General features: G+C 42.0%; 1 protein-coding gene across 2 annotated transcripts in view; it reads right to left on the minus strand.

The window, feature by feature from the left end:
- The window catches only part of ARPP21 (cAMP regulated phosphoprotein 21), a gene marked incomplete at its 5' end in the record, with an annotated part of 96,453 nt that overhangs the window by 38,247 nt on the left and 33,902 nt on the right, over positions 1–24,304 (minus strand). For both annotated transcript variants that reach the window (XM_080611754.1, XM_080611753.1), the window contains 6 exons: positions 5,694–5,957; positions 8,136–8,240; positions 9,707–9,876; positions 14,051–14,281; positions 20,726–20,955; positions 22,797–22,856. In XM_080611754.1, the coding sequence (XP_080467880.1) occupies positions 5,694–5,957; positions 8,136–8,240; positions 9,707–9,876; positions 14,051–14,281; positions 20,726–20,955; positions 22,797–22,856 (1,060 nt within the window). The remainder of the gene's footprint in view (positions 1–5,693; positions 5,958–8,135; positions 8,241–9,706; positions 9,877–14,050; positions 14,282–20,725; positions 20,956–22,796; positions 22,857–24,304) is intronic.

Here is a 24,304-nt window from a genome sequence, read left to right on the forward strand (position 1 = left end):
GAGTTGATCCTGCCTTGGAGCAGGGGAACAGAGCAGACATTCTGGCAACTATTCTATTTTCTATTACCACATTCTACAAATCAAAGAATATTAAACCCCTGTGGAAATACTCCCACTTCTCCTGCCAGCAGCTTAATCTCACTTAAAGGATTTGAATTTATTTGATTTACCCTCAACTTCCTCATTTCCCTTGTACAGATAAGCCCCTAGATATTTGAGAACACATGAGCATATGAGAACAATGTGAATTATCTCTTGTGGAAAGATTCTGTAGGTATTAACTTTAAAATGTAGCCTAAAGAACGTAGGTTTTGAAGTGACATTTGCATTTGAACATGCTCAGCACAAAACCATCTATGCTCGCTGAAGCATTTAGGGTAATTTGGAAATAGGTATTTATTTTTACCACACAGATAACACCTCAGTGAGTCAAAGGGTTTTCTCCCTTGCTCTCATTTCCTCAATTCATTGGAATACAGTGGCTATATGCCTCCAGTTAGAAGCTTGTCAGAGTGCAATCTATCAGCCTGAAAAATGACAGTAGTAGGAGTGTTGGGTAAAAAAATCATCATTTCACTGAGATTCATGGATGAATATGCTACTAATCACACACGCATGACTTGCAAAGAAGACGTTTAGGTTTTCATGGGATCTTTTTGTTGTTGCTGTTGCCTGTAGTTGGTTTGGGGTTATTTGTAGTTGGAATTGACTGGGTTTTCTGGGTTTTGTTAAGAGGTCAGCCATTAAAAGAAAGGCTTGGTGTAAAGCATCGACACTGGATAAAATAGGTCTTTCATGGTTGGGGGGCTTGGAAGGATCCATTTTCATTTAGCTTGAGTACATCTCTGCATCAGTAGTCGAAACGTGTTATTTGTTCTTTCTGCTGTTACTTCAGTGTACAGTGGAATTAGAGGGATCAGAGATAACAAGTATCACTTACATCGCCTGCTCTGACCCTACTGAATTTTTTAGTTTCTCATTGCATCAGTGTTACTAACACCTTGCTCATGTGCTCTTCACCAAAAACCATTACATTTCTGTAGCAGCCTACTGACATACCGAATTAGACTTGAGTTGCTTTCCCATGTGAATGCACAATCCAGCCTTGGACCTCTTGCTCATGTAACGTATTTCATTTACAGAACCAAGAAGTTTCTATTGCACTAAAAAGCATGCCAACACAGCTATATGGTCATCCTAGATTTAAAAAAGCCCTTCTAAGACCACACCTTGATAAATGCTGCCTTCTTCAGTCTAAAAGCAGTTTCATGATCTTAATCCTTGACACTGTAAAAAATCCCTCCTTTTTAATAAATACCATAGAAACAGATGACAGATGATCCTTACCCCCTTGGATATTCTTATTTTGAAGGTGAATACCTTCCTTGTTTGCAGGTTGACCATTCCAAAACATTCTGGTTTTTCTCTCATATGCAGCTTTTTCTGACTGGGCACATCACTTCAGAGACACTCATGAAATGGCACAAACAGGCATTTCTTCTTCCTCCTTCTAATGTGCTTTGTTCCTAGACAATGGGCAGAGACTCAATACAGCATTGGCTTTCTGCTTTGTTCTGTCCACATACTGTTCAAAACCCATTTCCAGGCTGGGTCTCCCTGCACTGATCTCTGCAGCATCCCTTCAATTCACAGTGATGTTGTTCATTTCCTCATGGTAGAAATAGGATTCCACACGTTTTTCAGGCTGATTTTACTTTCCTAAACTCTCTTCCTACTGACTTACAGCTTGATTCTGACATCAGACAGGTCTTTTGTTTTCTCTTAACATTCCTGATATCCAGTTAGCTTTGGATTAACAAATTCCTCCGGATGATTAGTGACACTGACACTATTGCTAACAGCAGCATAAATGGGAGTGAAGACAACAGAAATCACAGTGATGTACAGACACATGGAGGTACCATTTCTCCCAATATCTATTTTTCTCTTCCTTCCTTCTCTTCTCTCCTCCACTCTCCCCATAACATAATGGCCTGTATACAACTATAGGATGTCCTCCAATACCATTTTCTGATATCATCAAGGAAAGACCCATTCACTTGCAGTGACTCACCAATCTTCTTCATGAAAAGCTTCCTAGAGGAGACATGTTATAAAGATTTTTGTCTTAAGGCAGCTAGCGACTCTCTTGGAGGGGTCTTTTGCAAAGACACAGCTGAGACACAAAATGAACTCAGATGAAAAATACCTGCACATGCGTATTACTTCTCCAAGCCTCTCCAAGGCTTCAAGCCACCTCATTTCTGGACATCACATAGCCAGTTTGCTTTTCAGGAAGAATGACTCCATGGGGGAAGTAATTTTTAAGGGAGCATATCCTTTTCCATTGGCAGGGTACTCACAGTTTTCCCATTTCTTCATTTGCAGAGGCAATGACAAGCACCATGGAGAGAGTACTGCAAAACCCAAATGTGGACCCTTGTTGAAGTGCCTGGGCCCATAAGTGTTATAGAAGTACCAGTGAAAGAAGAAAATTGCGAATAGAAGAACGCAGAGAAAGTAAAGATTTATGTTTCCTATTTGTGATATAGAAAGCAAACAGGCTTTAGTTTCTAAAAGTCCCTTTCAGCAAACCCCGGCTAATGGTTAAGGTTTGTTTGTTTCACTTTGGTTTGGATTTTTGTTGGGTTTTCTCCTACTGGCTGAACAAAGATCATTACTTTCAGGTTATTAAATCCTTACTCTGTTAGCAAGCTGGGGAATAGCTGTGATGAAAGAAACAGCAAAAGGAACGTAAGGGGTCCTCTTGCCACTTCTTAGGCATCTTATTTCAAACTCAGTCTGATGCTGCTTTGATGCAGCCTGGGAGAGAGAATCTTGGAGAGCAGCCACAGAGCCATATTTAATTGAACTTTAATACAAAACCTAATAATTTAAATGCAATACCATAGGGTTTGCAGGCTTGGAGAGCATTTCTTTCTCCTCCTTGAAGATCCCAAAGGAAATGATCACACTCACAGGACCTCCACTCATTTCCAACAGCATACAGGACACCACAGCCAGCCCACTAGAACCTTATCAGCAATGCATTTGCAGGAACTAATTACCCATTAGAGTCAAGCCTCTTCTTTACTGGTATAAGTTCAAGAGCAACTTGTAAGATACAGAAGTGCTTTTACATTGACCGCATTGATTAGTACATCACATAATGTTTTACAGGCATTACTATCTTGACTGCACTTTTGAGCAGTCTCACTACTGCATCTAAGCCCAAAAGAGTAAAGGTAAAGCAGAACGCCAATAGCCACCGCCACAGTGAAATTTTGCCACTGGCAGGATGGCGAGCTGGGTTGTAGGTGCTTTACACAGAAAGCTAAGCTATTAGGGCAGAGGAACTACTATTTCCCAAGGCTTTGCACATCTTTTTCTATGAGGAATCCTCTATTGCTGTACACGTGCTACAAGTAGTGCACAAACCAAAGTGCCAAATTCTAGGGCTGAAGAGAATGAATTAAAGCTTGAGACATCGATCAGAGGTTCCTATCTGTGCATGCGAATGCTGTGACCTGCTGCACCCTCTTCCCTCCCTGCAGACTAAAGCCACTGCTATTTCACAGTACAGGGACACAGGCAGCAGGGACTGACATATCACACACCCTCTTCCACATCGGTACCTGACAAGGATCTTTCAGAATAGCAATAAGCTGGAGATGGATGGTGCATGCAGTGCAGTAGATGCTGACACCACTGAATTTCTTGCCTTCCTATGCCCCTCCGAGGACAAACCATTCCCCAGTGAAATAACTGAGGTTGCTGCAAAATCCGAAGATATTTTTCTGCCCTTGGCAACTTTCCACTTTGCTATAACATAGGAGGAAAGCGCCTGCACATATTGTATTTGGGGTACAGAGACACACCGGCCATTGGACACACCAGTACGGTACTGGTCCTACAGCATCCTCTACATGAAAAGACACCTCCTCATCATTTGTCCTCTGAAGAAGTTCACCTGACCCTCCAGTGGTACCAGAGCAAGTGTGAATGAGGGAAAACAGCCTCATAAGGTAACGCTACGCCAGACTGAGTGAAAACTGGGATGCAGGATGCTGCAGCACCCCCCCCCCCCCCCCCAAGCAAACCCCATGCCACAAGGCTGGGAAACGTATCGCATTGTCTGCTGCAGTGACAGCTCATGAAATGGATGTGCTCACATTGATCCGGTTCACTGGGAGTGTCGGGAGGTTTGATTAAACGATGCCTGAAAACACTGAGGGCACTGAGGGGTTGTACGTGAGGAGAGAAGCCCAGCCAGCCTCCACTTGCTCACTAAGGAGACTGAGGCCAGGTGGGGAGATGAAATCTGCTTGTCAGGTCACCTTTTTCTCCCAAACATTTTAAAAATATGCTACTATATTTGGCAAACATTGAAATATTTTTCCATCAATATTATCATTTTTTAAAAAGGAAATAATCACATCACATTGAACTTCAGCTCCTTAGAGTTGTTTTTATTACAAGCCTTCTCTCAGAAAAAATGGCTGCGTAGTTTCTAACTACGGACGTCACAGTCCTCTATGGGGTGTCAGCATCCAGCAGTCCTCAGGTTTCTTTCATTTTTAATTAGTGATCTAATTAACCGGATCTCTAGCTCACTTAAAACACTGTAACAGTATAAATTCTTCATTACTGTGGCAATACAGAATCCCATTAACAAACACAATTGGACATTTCCAGTAAGAAGTGGCAAACAAAAAGCCCAGTAGGATTTACACTACTTCTATATTAAAAGAAACAGTGATTTTTGTTTTATTTTTCATACGTTTTCTTCCAAAGGATAAAATGAAACCAAGAAAAATACTATTAATACCATTTGAAAGTAGAGTTTAAATGAAGTTATCCATAATTGCATAAAGAAATCCATCTTTTTAAAGTGTATGCCTTGAAAATGGGCCAGGAAGTCATCAGTGCATTTTACTTCTTGACAGTAATCACTTTCAATATTCTGTAAAGGTACCCAGGAGACAAGTGGAGATGTTTGGTAGTGAACAGTAAAACATAATCAGTCTTCAGGAAGACAGTTAAAATTACTGATCTATGACATCTCACATGTTCAAGTCAATTAAATATGATTAACGACTACCTGGGCTGATGTACGTGTTGCTCTTTTGGTGTATATATACAGGGAAAAAGGACTGTGGATATTTACTCACCCTCCTTCATATTCATAGAATCATTTAGGGTGGAAAAGACCTTTAAGATCATTGAGTCCTACTGTAAGCCTAACACTGCCAAGTCCACCTCTAAACCACATCCCTAAGTGCCACGTTAGTGTACTCTGAATAGGGAAGCAGGGTAAGAACAGAATAGCCTCCAAGATCTTCCCCCAGTTCCTTAACCACATTTTAAACAAAGAAGCTTCTATATCCACAAATCCTTTTCTCCCTTTTTATTAACTTTTTCCCCATCTTGCATTTCTAATTGAGCTGGAAAATGATGTTCATAATCTGAACACTTATGTCAGTCACAATGCCAACACAACGCCCTGACAGGAGAACTCTTCCCTTATCATGTGCAGACATATCCTGGAGTACAAACATGTGTTCAGAAAATGGTGTGAGGATAAGGAAGGAATTGCTGAAACCCAGGAAATGATAGAGGCTTTGCAAGTGTCTTGCTACCTAAAACTGTTATAATGAGCAACACGCCAAACCAATAGCAAAGGCTATGCGTACCTGAGCAGGTGGTGGTGGTTGTTGCACAAAGCCCTGGGGTGGAGGTGGTGGCTGCAGCACTGGTTGAGATCCTGGTGGACCTGAACCTGTAAAGCCTCCTGGGGGAAGCTGCTGACTTGGAGAAGCCATAATATAACCTGTCTGCTGGGCAGGCTGCTGCAAGATAGGTGATGGGTACACAGGACCAGACGGCGATTCAGGGTTGTCTCCTGATGATTGACGACTCAAGCTCATCTGGTTGAACTGTGTTGTCATGTCATCTCGCTGCAGGGCAAAAGGCAGTAGAAGATGATGCAGGCATGATGTCTGCAGTAGGCACGCAAATAGGCAAAACAAAACAGGTTCAAACAGAACACAAAGGGGGAAAGGAATCACTTGGCTCAAATACCAAACTTTGCAGAGGGATCTATAAAAATTGAGGCAATTGAAAGCACTATAAATGCTTTGGAAAAGACGTCCAGACTACAAGGGAAATGGCACCACATGGCACAAAAGCCACTTAACAGTGTTCAAAAGAAGACATTTTGAATATAAACGGTATGACAATAATGTTATGAATACTTCTTCCCCCAAACACTGAATTCCTCAGCCAAACACAGGCTGGCAATGACACCTGTGTTTCAAAATGATCCCCAGAGGAAATCAGTAGGATTCAGGTGCAGACCTTTACCTTTTTGGACTGTTTTGAAAATCCAAGGGTGTAAACACAGAGAAGGTAAAAAAAGCTGAGCCTTTAGTTGCTATTTTAAGGCTTTTTATTCAGCATTAGAAAGAAACAAGTACTTTATCTGACCAAAGCGGAAAAAAAATGAATCTATGGTAGGATGAAAGTACCAAGTAAAGTCAATGGACCTCAGGTTCATTAGTGCTGGTAACGATACAGGGATTCTAGACAGTATCTGTTCAGTCTTGCAAAAAGATCCATACTAATCAACTCTCTCAAGTTTATTCTGTGAAGGTTGAAGATCTACAGACGTGTTTCTATGCATCTTCACTTGTATCCGTATCACAAGACTTTTAAATACTCAACATACTCTATATTGCAATAAATCCAGCATAAAACTCCTTTATGCGCTGATATGCAGATTATGGTCCCTTCCTCATACGCCCTCATGGATAGGGAATATGTACTACAAAATGGCTTTTCACTTAGAACATCCATGCTATTTGACTTAACCTCCCACTCTGAGAGCAGGTATCATGGGAGAACATTTCAAACAGCCTTGGCAGATCTTTAGATGATGTAAGGAGGCAATGCTATTAACTTCACCATCATCCTGCATCCGTATTTAGGTACAGAAATGGTTTGTCTGAAGTAGTCTCTTTAAAAAGCTACCTGGATGGTGAGCAACCGCAAACAAACCCTTCATTGAGCCTGGAATGTCTCTGGTTTTGTATGATAGAGACCTAGAGCTTCAAAGCCCTGTAATTAATCCATTGTGTGTACAACGCAATGTACCTTGAGGACATTAATTCAGGTGAAGCTTCACTATTAGATTAGCCATTGAAAATACCAGCCTTCCTATGACTATCACTAGAACAACCTGAGATGCCTGCAAGATGCATTTTTGAGCAAATTAGCATTGAGATACGCAACTTATGTTCAGCATGGAACATTTTTTATTGTCCTTTAAATGGTACTGCTCAGCCACCAGGCATTAATAACGCTATTTTAGCTGCAAGGATCCATTCAGCTTTGTTTCCATCTCTTACTATAACTACATGACATCTCTACCTTGGGAAAAAAAATACCAGTCATAAACAAGATTACCAGAGCGAGAATAAAAACATTAAAAAAAGAACCTTGTAGTGCCTCTTCAAATGTCAGCTTCATTTTACAACAGCATAATGTTAGCCCTGTAAGCACCAAGCCAGATGCAGACTCCAAGGGAGCACTCTATTTATCTTTATTACATGTGTCCATTGGTGCTTTCTCAGGACACACAGTGTAACACACCTTCTGCAGTTGATTTGCCACTACTCTGCTTCCCAAGTGCTCTGGTACCACCAGGGAATGAATCCAGGCAGTGGGTTTAATATACTGAGAAAATCATATAAAACACAAAAGAAGGATTTCTGTAGTTCTCTCCTCCAGTCTTTACGGATATAAGAGGCAAATAACTCAAATCTCGAATGCTCAAGTTAGCAACTTAAGCTTCCTCGACACAAAGTGGGAAGACACAAGTTCCTATCACAAGCACAAGAAAACCTTATCTGGATGCTCTGCTAACCAGGTAGACAGCCCTGCTCTTGCCATCATCCTCCAGGTTGGAAGACCAGAACCAAGGGAAAGCTTGTCAGTACCAAAAGTGTTATGGCAAATGGGGCTTTCACATGGGACACCCCTCTCAGTGCTACCCAGAGGCTCTCGGGCATACTCATGCTTACACACCTGACTCCAACATCAAGGAAAGGAAAAATGAAAGGAGAAATCTTTAGTACCACAGAAAACTGCTGCGTTGGAGAGACTGGCAGGAGGTGCTGGGGAGGATAAGAAACTGCTGGATATTGGACTGACTGAGAAGATGGCTGCATTGCCTGAACGGGCTGCAAAATAAGCACAGGGAAAGACAATAAATACACATAACACCAACCACCCCTGCCACCTCTGTTATTGAGAACAAAGGTCTCAAACATAGCTCTGAAAATGCAGGCGACTCATTGCCAGCCCAGGTACAAGAGGTCAGGTACTGCAATTTTCATCTTCATCTTAGCCTTATACCAAACTATTCTTTATCACAGATTTTTCTGCCTTTTTCACGTATTTGATGGCTGCTAGATTAAATAAAGGCACAGCTACACCTTATTACTGATGGGAGGCACAGCCAAATTATGACTCTACATTTAATTTATAAAAATAAAACGAGAAAGCAGCACAGTGTAAGTGTATATTTGAATTCTGATAACAGCTGATTTAACTGATTAGGGTGTCATAGGCAAAGGAATAATGACTGTAAAGCTGCTTTGGCAGAACACAATAGCCAAAAAAGATAAATGACAAAGAACAGGTTGTGAGTTACCAAAAGACAGACCCATCAGCTTGAAGCAGATGTTTATCTGCTGTAGATGTTTATTTAAGTGTGGTTTTCTACAGCACTATTGCCTTGGAATATCTTTATTATTCCTTCTGGTTTAATCTCTCATTTACTATGAGTCTTACACAGGTTTGGTACCACCTCTGTCTTCAAACACTGCTAAAACCAAATCATGCAATAAGAGCCACAAACACACAAATCGAAACCCAGGAGAATCCAAGCAACTTCACCACATTTTAGCATTGTATTTCTGGGTAGCCTGGGATAAACTGTGCCACATTATAAAGGCACACAAGAACCACAGTAGATCTTGGCTGCTCTGCGAGCAAGCAGGATGTAGGGTTCTTGCTTGAGTAGTTCCCCCCCCCACCTCTCCTCTGGGACAGTGGACACACAATCCATCAAATTAAGCTTGTAGCAGATGCTGACCATGCTCAAGCACATCTGGCCACGCGCCACATTCAGCCAGGGGCCAGAGAGCTGACACACCATGGCATGTGCCCAAGCTACGATGCTCTTCCCCACCCCTGCTGTAGATCATAGAATCATAGAATAGTTGGGGTTGGAAAGGACCTTAAGATCATCCAGTTCCAACTCCCCTGCCATGGGCAGGGACACCTCACACTAAACCATGGCACCCAAGGCCTCATCCAACCTGGTCTTGAACACCACCAGAGCTTGTGGCTCAGAGCAAGGTCACGGCCAGAGCATGGGGTGCAGGCAGAAGACCCGCAACCTTGAGCAGGGGTGTACAGAGAGTGGGCTACCCATAGATCAGGCCTCATATAAGTGGACATGGAAGAGTTTGTAGAATCCTGTGTTTCATACACATTGAAAATAAAAACCATGGGCCCCATTTGCTTCAAAGAAAAGAACAGCCTGATACTTTGTCTACCTGCATCCTTCCCTCCTACCCTTTAGGCCATCCTTCATATCCACAAGAGCTTCCTCGCTTTTTCCAATGGCCACCACACCTACCTGCGTGACAAGGTGACTTGCCATTTGCTGCTGTGGCTGTTGAACCTGTTGAGGCTGCTGGGATGAAGGCTGCTGCTGAGACTGTCCCACCATCTGGCTCCTCATTGTCTGCTGGCCACTGGGAGGATTGTATATTGCCGGTGTCCCATCAGGATTTACAAATGGTTGACCTGAAAGAGAGCACCCTGCCTTTGCTCAGCACCTTTAAGAATGTTTTCTGTATGAAAGCATGCAACCTTGCTTTGGCTGATGGCTATTTAGCTGACTTGCTACACCAGTAGAGTACTCATCGCTCTCAATGCCCCATTACAGGATCAGTCATCCTTTCTTTCTTTTTCATTTGCAGGCAAAGCAGGCAGCAGATATCTGTTTTGGGAGCAGACTTCCCAAGGAATGGGTGGCAGGTTACCATGGCTATGAATCAGATGCGATGGTTACTTGGAGTCATTCAATGATGAATCAATTAATGCTAAAATTGAGCTCTGAATCAAACACTGGAGGTAGAGAATATTCACGTACATTTTATTGCCATGCAATAGCAGTCAAATGTGCACAACTACTCCTGATACATTATAGTTTGTAATGAAAGGAAAAAAACCCAAACCCACCCTCATTACTAATTGATTTACACATTCTAATGACATAGTGCTGTGCTTTCGAGAGCTGTGCCCTGTGTAATTAAAGGAGGCAGCACTGGAAGTTATCAAGGAAGCAACGCTTACACTGTCTTTGAAAATCTCTTATATACAGCACAAATCCCGGCCAAAGTTCTACCAAGTTGCTGAACATTTCTTGCTCGAGATATTTCAGCTGGGCATGAGCAATGTTTGTGGAAATATAAATAAATTTACCCAAGTTATTGTGTTATGAACAAAAAAGAAATGGTATTTTTCTGTAAGGAAAATGTTTTCCATGACCTCAGTTCTCTTCCATCATAAATTGGTAAATCAAAGGAATTACAGATGTTTCCTTGAGAAGAAGGAATTTTAGCAGTGATATCATGTAATGTAGGCAACTAAAGTACGAATGTTTGAGAGAAAAAGGGAGATCTGAAGGAACTTGGTGCCTGAGAGCAACAGTGAATTAATGAATTTCTGGTCTGTCCATCACAAGCATCTCTACCTGTTCTGGGTACTCCTCAGCCTTTTGGTTCCTCCCTCTTATTAATCAAGGTCAGAAACACATGAGGAGCACTGGCTAAAGAAACCCTGCTACCTCTCTAGAGCATCAAGACTTCCAGGATGAAGTCTCATTATACTGGGCACATCTCACACACTGAGAAAGGTTATCATTAGAGTGAATGGAAGCAAAGCACAGGGCAGTTCTGTCCACTAGCTGATTTCCTGCTCCTTGCTGTGAACATACTGGGTGACAATGGCATAGACTCCCTAGATTTGGGAGTCTCAGGCTCTAGAAGTACTTTAGGAGACTGGGGAAGTCAGATTGCGTGAGCAGAATAACAGGCTCCCAAAACCTGTGCCAGATGCTCAAGGGAAACTGTAAAAAGCACTTCCTGTGTCTCAATGAAAGATGGCAGAATTGGAAGGGAAAAGGTCTAGAAATGCTTTTAAAGATGAAAAAAAGACCTTTTATGAAGAAACCTTGAAACAAGAAATGAAAAGGAAAGATCATATGGTAACAGGGAAGACATCTGTAAGTTATGAACTGTGGCCCAGAGAGAAGAACACAGATTGTGATGTCTTTTAAAGGAGTAAGAATGAAATGTAAACGCTCTTAAATTGTCAAAGGGGTTAAGTCAATGAACGTGGCAACAAGAATCCTTTAAAGGGTAAACCAGACTGCTGAAGTGGGTGAAACAGAGTAAAACAGCACAGCCACATAAATGGTGCTTTCCGAAAGCAAGCAAAAAGCATCTTCAGCTAGGGAAGGAGAAGGGTAAAGCAGAATAGAGGAAACAAAGGAAACTATAGACATGGAAAAGAAAGTGTGGATTGCCACCACCTGAGGAGGAGCTGAGAGGTATAATCAGATCAGGGACATACTGACAGCACCTGTGGATGCCATCAGAGGCTTGCAGAGTCAGTGACTATGCAGTGTGAAAAGAAGCAAGGATCTTTAAAGGACATGGTGTTATGATCAAAAGCGAGAAAAAGACTGGAAGTAGCCACTTTGCAAGAACAGAAGAAAGAGCTAAAGAATGGTGGTACATAGGGAAAGAAAATCTATTCATTACAGGAAACAAAGCTCCTTTTCCCTTTTCTTTAAACTATCTTCTCTTCAGCTATGTTTCTGACAGCATCCATCACTTTGATAGTTGAGCACAGCATCCAGCAATCTAAGCCTCCTCCCTACAGAGCTTCTTTTGTAGTGTTACCCTAATAAGATGCAAAGATTCTGAGCCCAAAGAGTAGCAAATTTGCAGCATGTATTTTGCTGCATGTTAAAACCACAGCAGACACTGCAGTACGCCCTGACTTCCAGCACAGGTAGCAGCGTGAAGCTATACATGTGAGACAAGAATTCCAATTTCAGAACTGCTCCCTCCATTGTCTTTAGCACGTATGTATTTACAAGGGAGCTACAGAAACAAAACAGAGTCTGAAAGAAACACTAAATTATGTTTACACAAAAACCAATTGCTCCCTGAATGTTAAACATACTAATGCACATGGATCTCCCCATGATGCCTCTGCAGATAATGAGGAACGCTAGAAGGGAAGACAAGGTGCTCTGGTCTAGTGTCAGTACTGAAGGACATTATACCTATAGCAGAAAATTATTTCCTAGGTACCAGGGAAAAATACGAGCTAGCTGCTGCAAATTGCTAAATGGACAGTTCTATCACCTGAATTATGGATGACTTCTGTGCGGAAATGGACCACATAGCACACAGACTGCTGTCTTCTCTATTGACCAAGGAATTCCAGTGTTACAGACAGAACCGTCAACTTCCAAACCAACAGTAATGATGGGGTTTGTCTTATGCCCGTCTCCTACTCTGTCCTTTCCCCCGAGTGTTTAAGAAATGCCCCAAATCCCCATTTATGCTGATTGTATTAAGCTCTCATGTCAATACTACAGTAGCTTGACAGGAGGACACCTAAGTAGTAAAGGCTTTAGAAAAGCACTGATTTGTGCAAGTTACAAAGTCACCTCTCTGGAAAGAATGTACCACATTGGAATCTAAGCAAACAACAACTAATACCTGATTTTATATATACTGATGTATATTGATCAGCCCCAGACGCAACTGTCTGTAAGTATCTGTGGAAAGCTTCTTTTAATAGATTGTCAAGGCTATGTTTTTCTCAAATGCTGCAATTTTCAGTTTTTCTGAACTGAATTCTGACCAAAAAGAAAAATATTTTTAGCGTGAGCTTTATGTATTTGCACCAAAACATTGGAACACGGGGGTGTAAGAGACATAAAATACTGGTTAGAAGCAAAAACCTCCACACAAAAAGCTCCATTAAAGACTTTGAAAAACTAGTTTGGAGTTCATCCTCAGCTCCCAGTATAACAGAACACATACTTCACTGTAGGCTTTGTTATTTTAAACCTGGCATAACTCAGCTCAGGTTGACAGCACTGCTAATCATAGTCACTGAACTAACCCAAACCAAACGATCACGGTCTCAACCTCCCTGAATCTTTGGAATCCTCCAAAGTACAACACTGTGGGGAGTAATAGCAGAATGCAACCTGGACTTCATCTGGACCGAGGAGGTACCAAATTGCCTTTATCTTCCATCAAGCACCCCGGTTCAAGCTGAGCAGTTTCTGAAGCATCCACAGTGCTGGGTGACTCCAAGTGCCTCACTTGTGTGCCACAGTGCGGTTAACTACCAGGAATTGCAGAGGTTACAAGTTCCTTTCAGCAGAAAATGTCCGGTTTCAATACAATGGCTAATCACAGAGCCCACAACAAAATTAACTCTGATGTGCTAATTCAAATGCAACCTTTAAGCCTTTTGAAATTCTGCTGTCAAGCACAATGCCTAAGACCTTGACATCGTATTTTGGTTGCACCGAATCTCAGCATGCTTGGTATGGAAAAGTATTTGTCGTTATTGAAATTAACAGAACCTCAGAGGATTCACAGCCAAGGAGTACTAGGACTTCACAAGATTAATACCCTCTCTGGAACTGCACAAGTGTGTTTTGTATCACTTCCTACTTGCCATGCCACAACAGCCTCACAAAGCCAACCCAGCTTTGCCTGCGGATTTGAGAAAACACCCTGCCAAATGTCACTTCCATGTGTATGTGCTTCCTAATGAAGTGTCTCAAGGAAAATATCTCCAGAAACAAGATATTTGTCAACTCCCAAATTACACTGGAAACACTGAAGGGCAGCACCAGGCAGGAAAGCATTGTACTGACCTGTGTGCGGGTTCAGAAGGATGCTGCCAGGCGGTATCCCTGCAGCTTCAAGTGGAAGAATGATATAGCTGGTGTTACTGGGGGCCACCTGGCCACTCATCCCATTCTCAGGGTAGGACACGCTGCCTGAAGAGCTGGCCGTCACCCCGGGGACAAGAGATGCACTTTGGAGAGGCTGATGTAACCGTGACAGTGACCCTGAGGAGCCAGCGCTGCTGGAAGACTCTGAGCCTAAGAGAGAGACATAAACACGGCAGAGGGGTTACAAGGGACCCCAGTCCCCATCAGACATGAGGACAGCCCTCACCGGCGGCAAAGGCAAGCACTGGTCCATGCCCAGCAGGCAGCAGTGGGGTTCTCGCTCCCTGCTGAGCTCAGCATCCAGTGGCATTTCTACAGTTCAAATGACCTCCCTCCTCCAACAACCGCTTCCCCCCAGCCAATAAATAGCTTTATCAAACAGAACGCAAAGCACCCAGCATGTATTTTTCATTCAGCAATATTGGTTCATAAGGTATAAAAAAAGGTATAAAACCTATAAATATAAAAGGCACATTTATATAAGGTATATATAATATAAAAGGTGTAAAAACTCTATATAAAGGTATAAAAACTAAACATGGTGTTTGTGAAGGAAAGAAAAACCAAGCAACCAATGAAAAAACCTACACAAGAACAAATGGAACATTTTCTGTAAAGAAAAACAAAACAAAAACCCAACCCTGCAACAGCAATTGTCAGTCAAGTAGCACAGTAGCTGTGCCACAGTAGCTGTGCCATATGTATATTAACTTAAACCTACCCAAGCCTTTTGCCACTTGGGTGTTTCAGCACCTAGCCTATTGAAATGGATCAGTCAAGATGAATGAAACATGCTAAAATGCATTCCTGCCTGGAAGGATGGGGAGATGCATTATTTCAAACAACAAATACTATTTCCAAACTTCCGGGCTTTTACTTGTTCAGATTTCAGTTTCCTTCGTGTAAAAATGACACGGATCTCTGAGACAATAAGGCTCAAGTGAACAGCTTTCCTGAAGCAGCATGTTAGGACAAATACAAGGGAGGTATGAAAGCAAATACCTGTATGGATGCTTCCTCCCAAAAATAAAGTATATTTTAATTGCAACTTCTGTTATTTTACTTCTGTGCACTGTCTATGCATCTTACAATAGTTATTAACCTCCTTAGTGCCTTTCTGCAGGTGCATACTCAAAGAAAAGACAGAACCCAGACTTAGGTTTTAGCAAGCATTTTAAAGAGCAAATTACATCCTTCGTATTAGGGATACTACAGGAGGATTGCAGTGAACTGCTTAGAGCCTTGGATTGGTTTTCAGTAAAATCCATATTGAAATTGATTTACTGCCTCATAATTAGACCAAAATAGGTTTCCTCTGAAGAAATCACACCAGCATCCTGTTACTTAACACAGACTTTCCACAGACTAATACGGATTATTGCATAAAACACATTTTTATCCATCTTCTTTAAACTTTATATTCATATGGCAGTACTGTAGACAGTCCTCTTTATGAGCTGTGCATTACTTGCCATCAGCAGGAGCCTAAATCTGCTTCTCCGGTACCTAATTGAGAGATTGGCAGAGATTTTAGACAAAATGTTTCATTCTCATATACACAAGCAAAGTTGTATTAGTTGCTGTATTTTTCCCCCTGCTTGTAAACTGAGGCTGGGAAGTTAGGAAGATTATTCCTGCAGGGATAGTTTTATTTATTGGATCATTTCAGATTTCAGTGTTCCTACAAAGTGCAGAGATATTCCTGGTGGTCATCCACCAAGCTGCAAGCACTATCTGGCATCTTTCTTGCTCTACTTTCTCCTCTCTTTCATCACCTATTGAATTCAACAGGTTAGAAGGCTAACTGGAGATGCAGGAGGGGTGATGAGATTTCACAATCCCTTTTCTCCTAAGAATGCATGCAATATCAAGCCTGAGTTCAGACTTTTCTCTCCCCATTTTGTGCTATTCTGGAGAATGTCGTGAGCATAAAAGCCACTGCAGCTCTGACATTCAACTGTTTGCTACTTCTCCCCCTCTTCAGCTGTTTTCATGGCAGAATCGTGGATTGATCTTTACCAGCTTCCGAATGTTAAAAGCCAAAGGACTGCAATGAATTCAGATGTACTCATCAAATTGTAGACAGAAGCAGTGGAAAAACCTCTGGAGCTATCACTCCACCTTGGCCAACACAAGAGCTTTGAGATGTCTGCCTTTAAAATAGAGATCTGTTTTCCTATGGCAGTAGATCAAGGCGGTGATTTAGAAAGACCACAAATAAGACACAAATCCATATCAGTGATTTTCTGAATATAAAAGAAAAATCCCAGAAATTACTACTTAACCAATTTTGCCCTCATTTATAATGTATAAGAATGATCGATTTTCATTTTTTTCCACCATTATAACTTATTTCCTATCATTTTAAGTCTACACATATTCAGCCAAGTAAATTCCAAGACTAATGTTTAGAAATTAACACCAATTAATCTTGTCCTTGTAGCTCTGATTAGCTGCTTTCACAGTGTCTAAATGTGGAATAAGAAATCACCACATAATGAATCCAGTACTGTAGCAAATGAAAAAAAGAGTGAACTATTTGACTTTATTCAGATTCACATTAAGAGATGTCTTGCTAAAGACTTCTGAAAGGAACTTGGGCTAAATGAGATTTTTGCCCCCATTCCACAACCCAACCTCTTCTTTTTCAGTATGTAATGATGGCTGCTTCTAGATTCTTCTATAATTTTCTTGCTGCTTCACAGCTGACATAATAATAACCTTTATATTTTCATCACTTTCCATTGCTCTAAAGTATTGAGAGATACAGCAGTTCAAAAAGAGTGATAAAAGAAAAAGAGACAGAAAAATCACCACAAGCACTTAATAGTCAAGAGAGTTCTTGGAGGGAGAGCATGGAGGTACCATTAACTTTCCAATAATCTGAGTGCCAGTGAGTGATGTGCCGTATCTTGCTCTATTTTCTTTGGGACAGCGTTCAGTATCTGATGACTCTGCTCATCCCACCTTCCATGCCTGAGGTATTTCCTTTCTTATCAACTGGACTCTCAAAATCTACCCACTACTTGTTCCAGACAATTTTTTTGGGATAGTAGAGCACTGAACACTTCTGGAAATAATTCTTGTCTTAGATACAGTTTCTTGGCTTGGGAATACTTATTTATTACTTTTGTAAAGCACTTGCATTTCTGTGTATTACAATGTACTTAGGTTTTAGGATAACGATACCTGCTCATGTGAACACAATCATTTCTCTGCAAGTTGTGCTTTAAGAATAGGAGTGATGTTTCAGTACAGTCAGTTGGTGGGTAGAGTATGACTGGAAGCAGTTGGCTTGGGCTTTATTGCCCATACATCAACATTCTTAGAGTTTCTCTCAGACTCATACATCAGGCTAATGCTAAAAGGGTTAACATATTGCAATGCCTGCGTACAATGGTCCTTCCCCAACAGGAGTGGCAATGAACATCTAACAGGAGAGATTAGACTGGGGCTCCAATTACTTGGAGCCCGTCCAAGGAAGTTAATGATCCCTACAGATCTGTATCAACACAGCTAATACCCCAGTGCAGACGGCTTTTGGTAAATGGGGAGGAAAGACATCAACTCCGACAGATGTGCATTCCACTGAATGGAAAACGCATTAAGAGAAGCTAAAGATGCAATAGTTACATCTTTTGAGTCTTCAACAATTAAACAGTTATGTAGCTACTCAGAGGACATTTCTTTGAAACACGCTGTCTTCCCTCCTAATAATGTGTATTAAAACCTGTTGTTATGTCCGTGACACTAACATGGCAGTTGATGAGCTAGATTTTCTCTTTATGGGTGTGTTAGAGACTGAAGAAGTACATTTTTTATGCCTACAGGGACATTTTTTTCACTTGCCCCTCGACATGCTTAATCAACCCTGGAAAGCCTATTATATTACTGCAAGTCTAAATTAACCAAGGTTTTTTATCACGTCCTAAGTTGTAGTGTATGCAATCTGATTGCAATTTGTTAAATTATTAACACTCCACTCAATATTGAATTATGGCTCAAAACATCTCTGTATATCTACTAAGCTTCAGAGTAACAAAGACAACTTTATTTCCACTGTATACGCTGTGATTTGCAGTGGAATAAGGCTTTCTAAACCATCAACAGGTGCAGGAAAACAACGATCAGAACCAGTAAGATAACCACGTAATGGGTTTCAAACAGCCACGTTTGTGAAGTTTGCAAGAATGAAATAACATCATTCCTTTGCTAAGCTCTAATTCCCATGCAGCTGGATGCAATTAAAGTCTAAGACTAATTGACACTACTGCACTCTGTTGCGGGAAACAGCACGTTCTGTGATCCATCTTTGCCTAAGGGAAGGCTAACATCTTTCTGTGCCTCAGTTTCTGTTTGTCTGCTATGTACCATCAATTACTGATTTATCAGACATTAAGGTTGAGGGCAGGACATCTAGTTTTGGTGCAAATACTAAAAACGGACTCTAACGCTAATATTGCATCGCTGGATATACTCTAAGGCAGCTGTGCACCATCTGTGAGAATCCTGGAAGTTTTAATGCTCCCATGCTCAAGAAGGATGTTTGTCAATGCTTCTGGATGACTGTCACATATGCAGAATAACTTTCACATTTCAAATGTTCACATTTTCCATCATTCAGCCAGTGAAGAACATTTTAACCTACTCATGACTTCAGACTGATTTCATACATACAATATGCAACAGAAAAATGTGTTGAATTTATTGCTGTGAATCATAAAGCACTTCAGAGATCACACTAATACTTTCTGCAGAGGAGAACAAGGACAGAATTGGTGCCTGCCAGGTTCTGCCACACTACTGGGGCAGCATGGCTAACATTTGTAGCTACACCTCTGCAACCCCATTTCAGTCGCTATAGTAAAGACAACAGAAAATAAACAAGATCCTCCAAAATAAAAACATGATCAGACTTTAAATGCGCAGTGAGCCTGGGGACATCCAGTGCTGCCTATGGCCAGAATACAGAGCAATGAAGATCAAACGCAAAACATGCACCATGAAGTATCGCTTGGTACCTAATGTACCTTAGGAAACATATGCACACAGCATGTGGGGGTTCTGACAGCTCTGAATGCACTCAGCATTTGCCAGTAAAGAGAGAACACTTTATTACCAAGACATATTTCCCCATTATTTTTTGAACAGTCATTCTTAATCTGCTTTAATGCCATTCAATAAGATTTTAGAGAGAAGGACAGAAATAGTGATTCAGATATTATTTCCTATGACTTTCCTCAGGCTGATAGACAGGTTGACTGAATGAGGCCCCCATTATCTAAGACGATAAGGTCAGCAGCCTCCTGCACCACTTAGACACACACAGGTCTGTAGGGCTGGATGAGATCCATCCAAGGGTGCTGAAGGAGGTGGTGGAAGTGCTCACCAAACCACTTTCCATCATTTATCAGCAGTACTGGCTATCCAGGGATGTCTCATTCAGTTAAGGGATTCATTCACTCATCTAACCCAAATGATTCTATGGTTCTATAAAATTTTACAGTTCCAGAATGTAGTTGCCGAGAAAAAAGCTTTATCAATTTATCCTGAAAAATAAAGCATCTCTTCCACTGCATCCTGAATCACGGCAAAAGCTACTGTACAGTTTTGGGAACAGGAGTGAAATCTGACCAACCCAGGTTTGATAAACTGGGTTTAAATGAAACACTGTCCATAAAACACTCTCAAGCTGGAAAAGCACTAAGTGCTAAGTATTGATTACCACTTGTCCCGTACTATATGTATCAAATGAACCAAACTGATGGAATCATCTGATGGGCTCATTATTTATGATGCACTTCTACACATAAATATAATGGAGTAGCTTAATGGCATGGCTTGAAGTTACTGATCTAAACCCTGTGACTCACTCCTATGTTAATGTACCCATGAAGTTAATGCAAATACATGCAGAATTCCCACCACGTTCCCAGTCTCCTTAAATGGTGCTTTCATTTAATGGGAACTAAACAAGAAAATTGAGAGATGGGGGGACCTCTGAGCCCAGCACTGCTGTCTTCTCCCACCATAGCACACTGCCTCATCCACCAGCAGCAAGGGAGAGGCTGCACTCCAAGATCCAGCTGGTCTGAATTTTAGCAGCGACAACAAAATGTTCTTGGATTTCTCATCAGATACATGACATTTAATTCCGCACGATTCAAAAACCTTAATAAACAGGTTATTAAATCTGTGCTTTGTCTGAAAGGAGTGCCACCTTTTCAGGCTACAAGTGAAGACAGTGATCAAACAGGCACACACGTACTCTGCTCCAGGAAAAGCCTAACTCACCGGCGACTTGCAAACCTCAGGCACCAGTTTTCTTCTTGATGCCTAAAAACTCAACACCAGGTACCCAGGTAGCTGCGCCCATAGATGGACATACAGACATGCACATCTGCTAGGCACAAGCAATGCAACTATTCGTGTAATCCACCATCTAGTCAAACAATGGGGATTGGACTCGATGATCCCTGAAGGTCCATTCCAACCTAAACCATTCAGTGATACACCACACTCAAGCAAGTAGCAGTACAGCCATTCATCACCGCACAACAAGTAGCACTGTGAACCCAATACAGTACTAGCTACCTGTTTTAGACAGTTTGCCGGTACTTCTGTTACTTGATGAGCTATCTCCTCTCGTCAGGACGGTTATCCCACCAAAACTGGCTGTCTTTGTTATGGCTGGCTTCAAGTTTCGATTTGAGCTGTCTGAGTCTGTGCTGCTCCATGGTCTCTGGTGGTCTGCCCATTTCAGTTCGTTTTCTGTACTGCTCTGTCGACTGCCAGATGTCTTCCCCATGCTGTCCCTGTTACCCCTACAGACATCAGGAAACAAAAGTTTATACACCAATAAAACCGTATCAGGGCAAAGCGTATCCTTGGGTACAGTGCAGTGAGACTAATAAAGAAAGGAAATACTCTGCATTTACAGAAGCACGCCTGAAATAGGGCATCTGACTCCTGTACCCATCTGCCTTCAGCAAGTGAACGCTACTATACCCTTTTACATGCACAGCACTTACCACTGCTTCCCCTTCACATACATCCTATGAGGACTCCACTGCATGGGGCTGATGCAGCATTTCTGTTTCCTGTTGGCCAGTCTCTTCCCTCAGCAACCCTCTCACTACTTCTCCCTTTGCTGTTGCTATAATATGTTTCTCACTAACTTCACCTGCCCTCTACCTTTGTCTTCCTCCTTGTACCTATCACACTCATCACCTGCTCCGTAAAGTTATCCAAAGCCTTTCCCTAACCATGTGTCTTCCCAGTGTGACCCCAAACTGGCTTGTGCTAACGCTCCAGCTTAGAGATCCACCAGCTGGATGGGTTTTCTGCTTTTTGGTCCTCTGCATACAGCAATGGCAAAGATCTCTGGATGGAGACTGTCTGTCCTTGTACAGCCAGTGTACTGCGAGTAACAGCACAGTAAACCGTGAGTAGAACGTGGAGGTGAACTGCTTGCAATGTGCTGCTAAGATAAAACCAGCATGCCTACCACAGCTTAGTGCTCCACCACCATTAGCCCAAGTGATGTTAATGACACTGGCTTTAGGATGGCTTTTAGAAGACTGGAGAACCTGCCAAGCTCTGTCACTTGGTACATGAAGGAGCAGCGTATCAGAGACGGGATCAGGCTGGTGCGTTCCTTGCCTGTGACCAGAGCCCGTCACAGATGTGATCAGCAGTATTAACCTGGTGACCCTCGCTAGACCCAGACAGTGGGGAAGAGAAACAGCACAAAAGCAGCAACACCAAAAAAAAAAAAAAAAAAGGAAAAATATTTTTTAAATAAATTGTCCTCAAGATTTCACTGGAAAATAAAAATAAAAAAAAAAAAACCAAAACTAAAGTATATTACTTCCAGACTCTGTCATTCTTGTGCTTAGAAATTAACAATGCTCTTAGATCCTAGTGGAAAAGAGAATGCTTCTGTATCCCAGCTGTCAGTGGGTTGGAGTTACACAAAATTCCTTTTTGTTCCCCCAACCCAAACAGGTATTGGTTATTAAGAGTGCCTGTGTATAAAATGGCTCCTTAACCCTGCATGCTCAATCCAAGGCTCTCAGATCATCAAGGCTAGCCCAAAAAAGCATGGAGAAGATTTTTTCTGCCTGCTATCTGTGGACTGTCTCCTGTTAATTCTCTGTGGCTTGGGACACAATTTGGGATACAGGATGCATCTGAATGTTCTCTGGGCAGAAGAAATTGAGTTTGGAGTACAAAGTTCACAGAGAAAGCATTTCAAAACACTGCTGCTTTAGAGAAGGGAACTTCTTGCTTTTATTTCAGCTTTTAATAAACCAATGAAAGGAAGAAAGGTCAGTCTGGGCAGCAGTCTGTGAAACGTGCCTGTTGTATAGACTAGAGCAAAATGAACTTCCACGAGTCACAGTCACCCCTAGACTGTGGCGGCCAAGCAGCTGAAAATCCATATGGCTCCTGAGCCAAAGAGCTGTAAAATCCAAGGAAAGGGTCTCGTTGTGAGCTCCCCATTCACAGAGTGTGGGATGAGCAGGGTCAGAATTCTGTTGTCCATTCTTCTTTCCATCCAGCAAACTGACATACCCACACCTGTCAGAGCATCCCTCGGCGAGGACATAGAATCATGAGTAAGAGTTACAGGGACTTGAATGTTAAATAAAGCCATACAAACCTAAAAAGCTGTCTTTTCTTATGGGTATCATTGCATATGCTATTGTCTTCCAACAGCCTACTGAAAAACGAAAAGAAAGATTATGGTAACAGACATGGCAATTCAAATTTATCTCATCTCTAAAGCTGTATTTCATTTCTAGCATCATCTTCCAACTTGTGCTAGATTCATAGTTTAAACAGCCAAGGCTAAAATTGCACGCCCCGTAACCGTGCACAGTCAACTGGACACAGACATGTCAGCCAGGGAGGCTGAAGGCCATTTAACATATCCTGTTACTGAGCAAGGTAATGCTCAGAAGCTGAGAAACCATATATCTACATCCAAATGAAAATTCATAAAACCATCACTCAATAAGAACATAAAAAAATGCAAACCAGCAAAATAGTGCATTTATCATCTTAAGCACTTGCTAAGTCACTTGGAAACCTCTGCAGCTTGGAGAGATGCTCAGGTTCTCTGATGAAAAAGAAAGGCAAAGCACTTAAACACATACTCAGCTTCCAACACAGCAAATCAGCAAGATTGCTCACGTGCATGGAGCTAAGTACACGTGTAAGTGCTTCACCTGGCCAAAGGCTGTAAGGCATGCAGCAACAAAAAGCAGTGTTCTGAGGAACGCAGCTGAAGCCTCTCTCTTGACAACGAGAGTGCAGGCAGCAACAACAGCCCAGTCTCCAACCTGGCCTTTTGCTGGTCTCTACTGGGTATGCATCCTCACACCAGGAAGCCAGCTCACAGGTCTGAACAAGAGGAACCATGTGCAGACAGCAGGACTGGCTACATTCTCCTGCAGGCAGGTGTGGGATGGAATGCATAAACCAGTGGAGGGCTGGCTGGGAAGTTCCTGGTTCATCCCATCAGGGTCCCCACCTTACCTTCAGCAGTGCAGCATCCGAGCACTTTCCATACTGACATGGGAATGTGAATAACTACATCATGCTTCCTGTCCCAGTCTCTCCAGAGAGGGAGAAGGAGGTTTATGGGAGCATCTGCCTTTTACTTTTTGGTTTCCTCTGTTGCAGTTTTGATAAAATCTATTTCCATAGTCATGATACAGAAGCAGCAGCTGAGGAAATAGCCTTGGCTCTCAGAATAGGGGTTGGTTAGATAATGGTGGCCATTACCTCCTGCGGGCTTTCCCTCATTCCACTCACAGGACTGTCCATCGGAAAAGCTGGTTTATACCATTACTGTGGAGTCATTTCTGTGAGAACAGCCTCACCCATAAACCCATCTGACAGATGTAAGGATGGACAGAGACAGAAATACCATAAAAGATAACCTCCCTTTCTGCAAGGGGATGATAAACAGTTTTAAAACCTGCACAGGGCAGACCTGGGCCAGCACTGCTCAAACACTCACCAGTGAAAATCCCAGTGTTTTGGTTAAAATCCTTACTTGCCATAAAGGTGCACAATTCCCAAGTTTTCCAATGCAGTTAAGCTGATTTATGGCTGCTATGGACCCAATACTTCACATTTTGTGGATCTTAAACAGTTTCTTCT

This window comes from Psittacula echo, assembly GCF_963264785.1.
Source record: "Psittacula echo genome assembly, chromosome: 2".
Taxonomy (NCBI): domain Eukaryota; kingdom Metazoa; phylum Chordata; class Aves; order Psittaciformes; family Psittacidae; genus Psittacula; species Psittacula echo.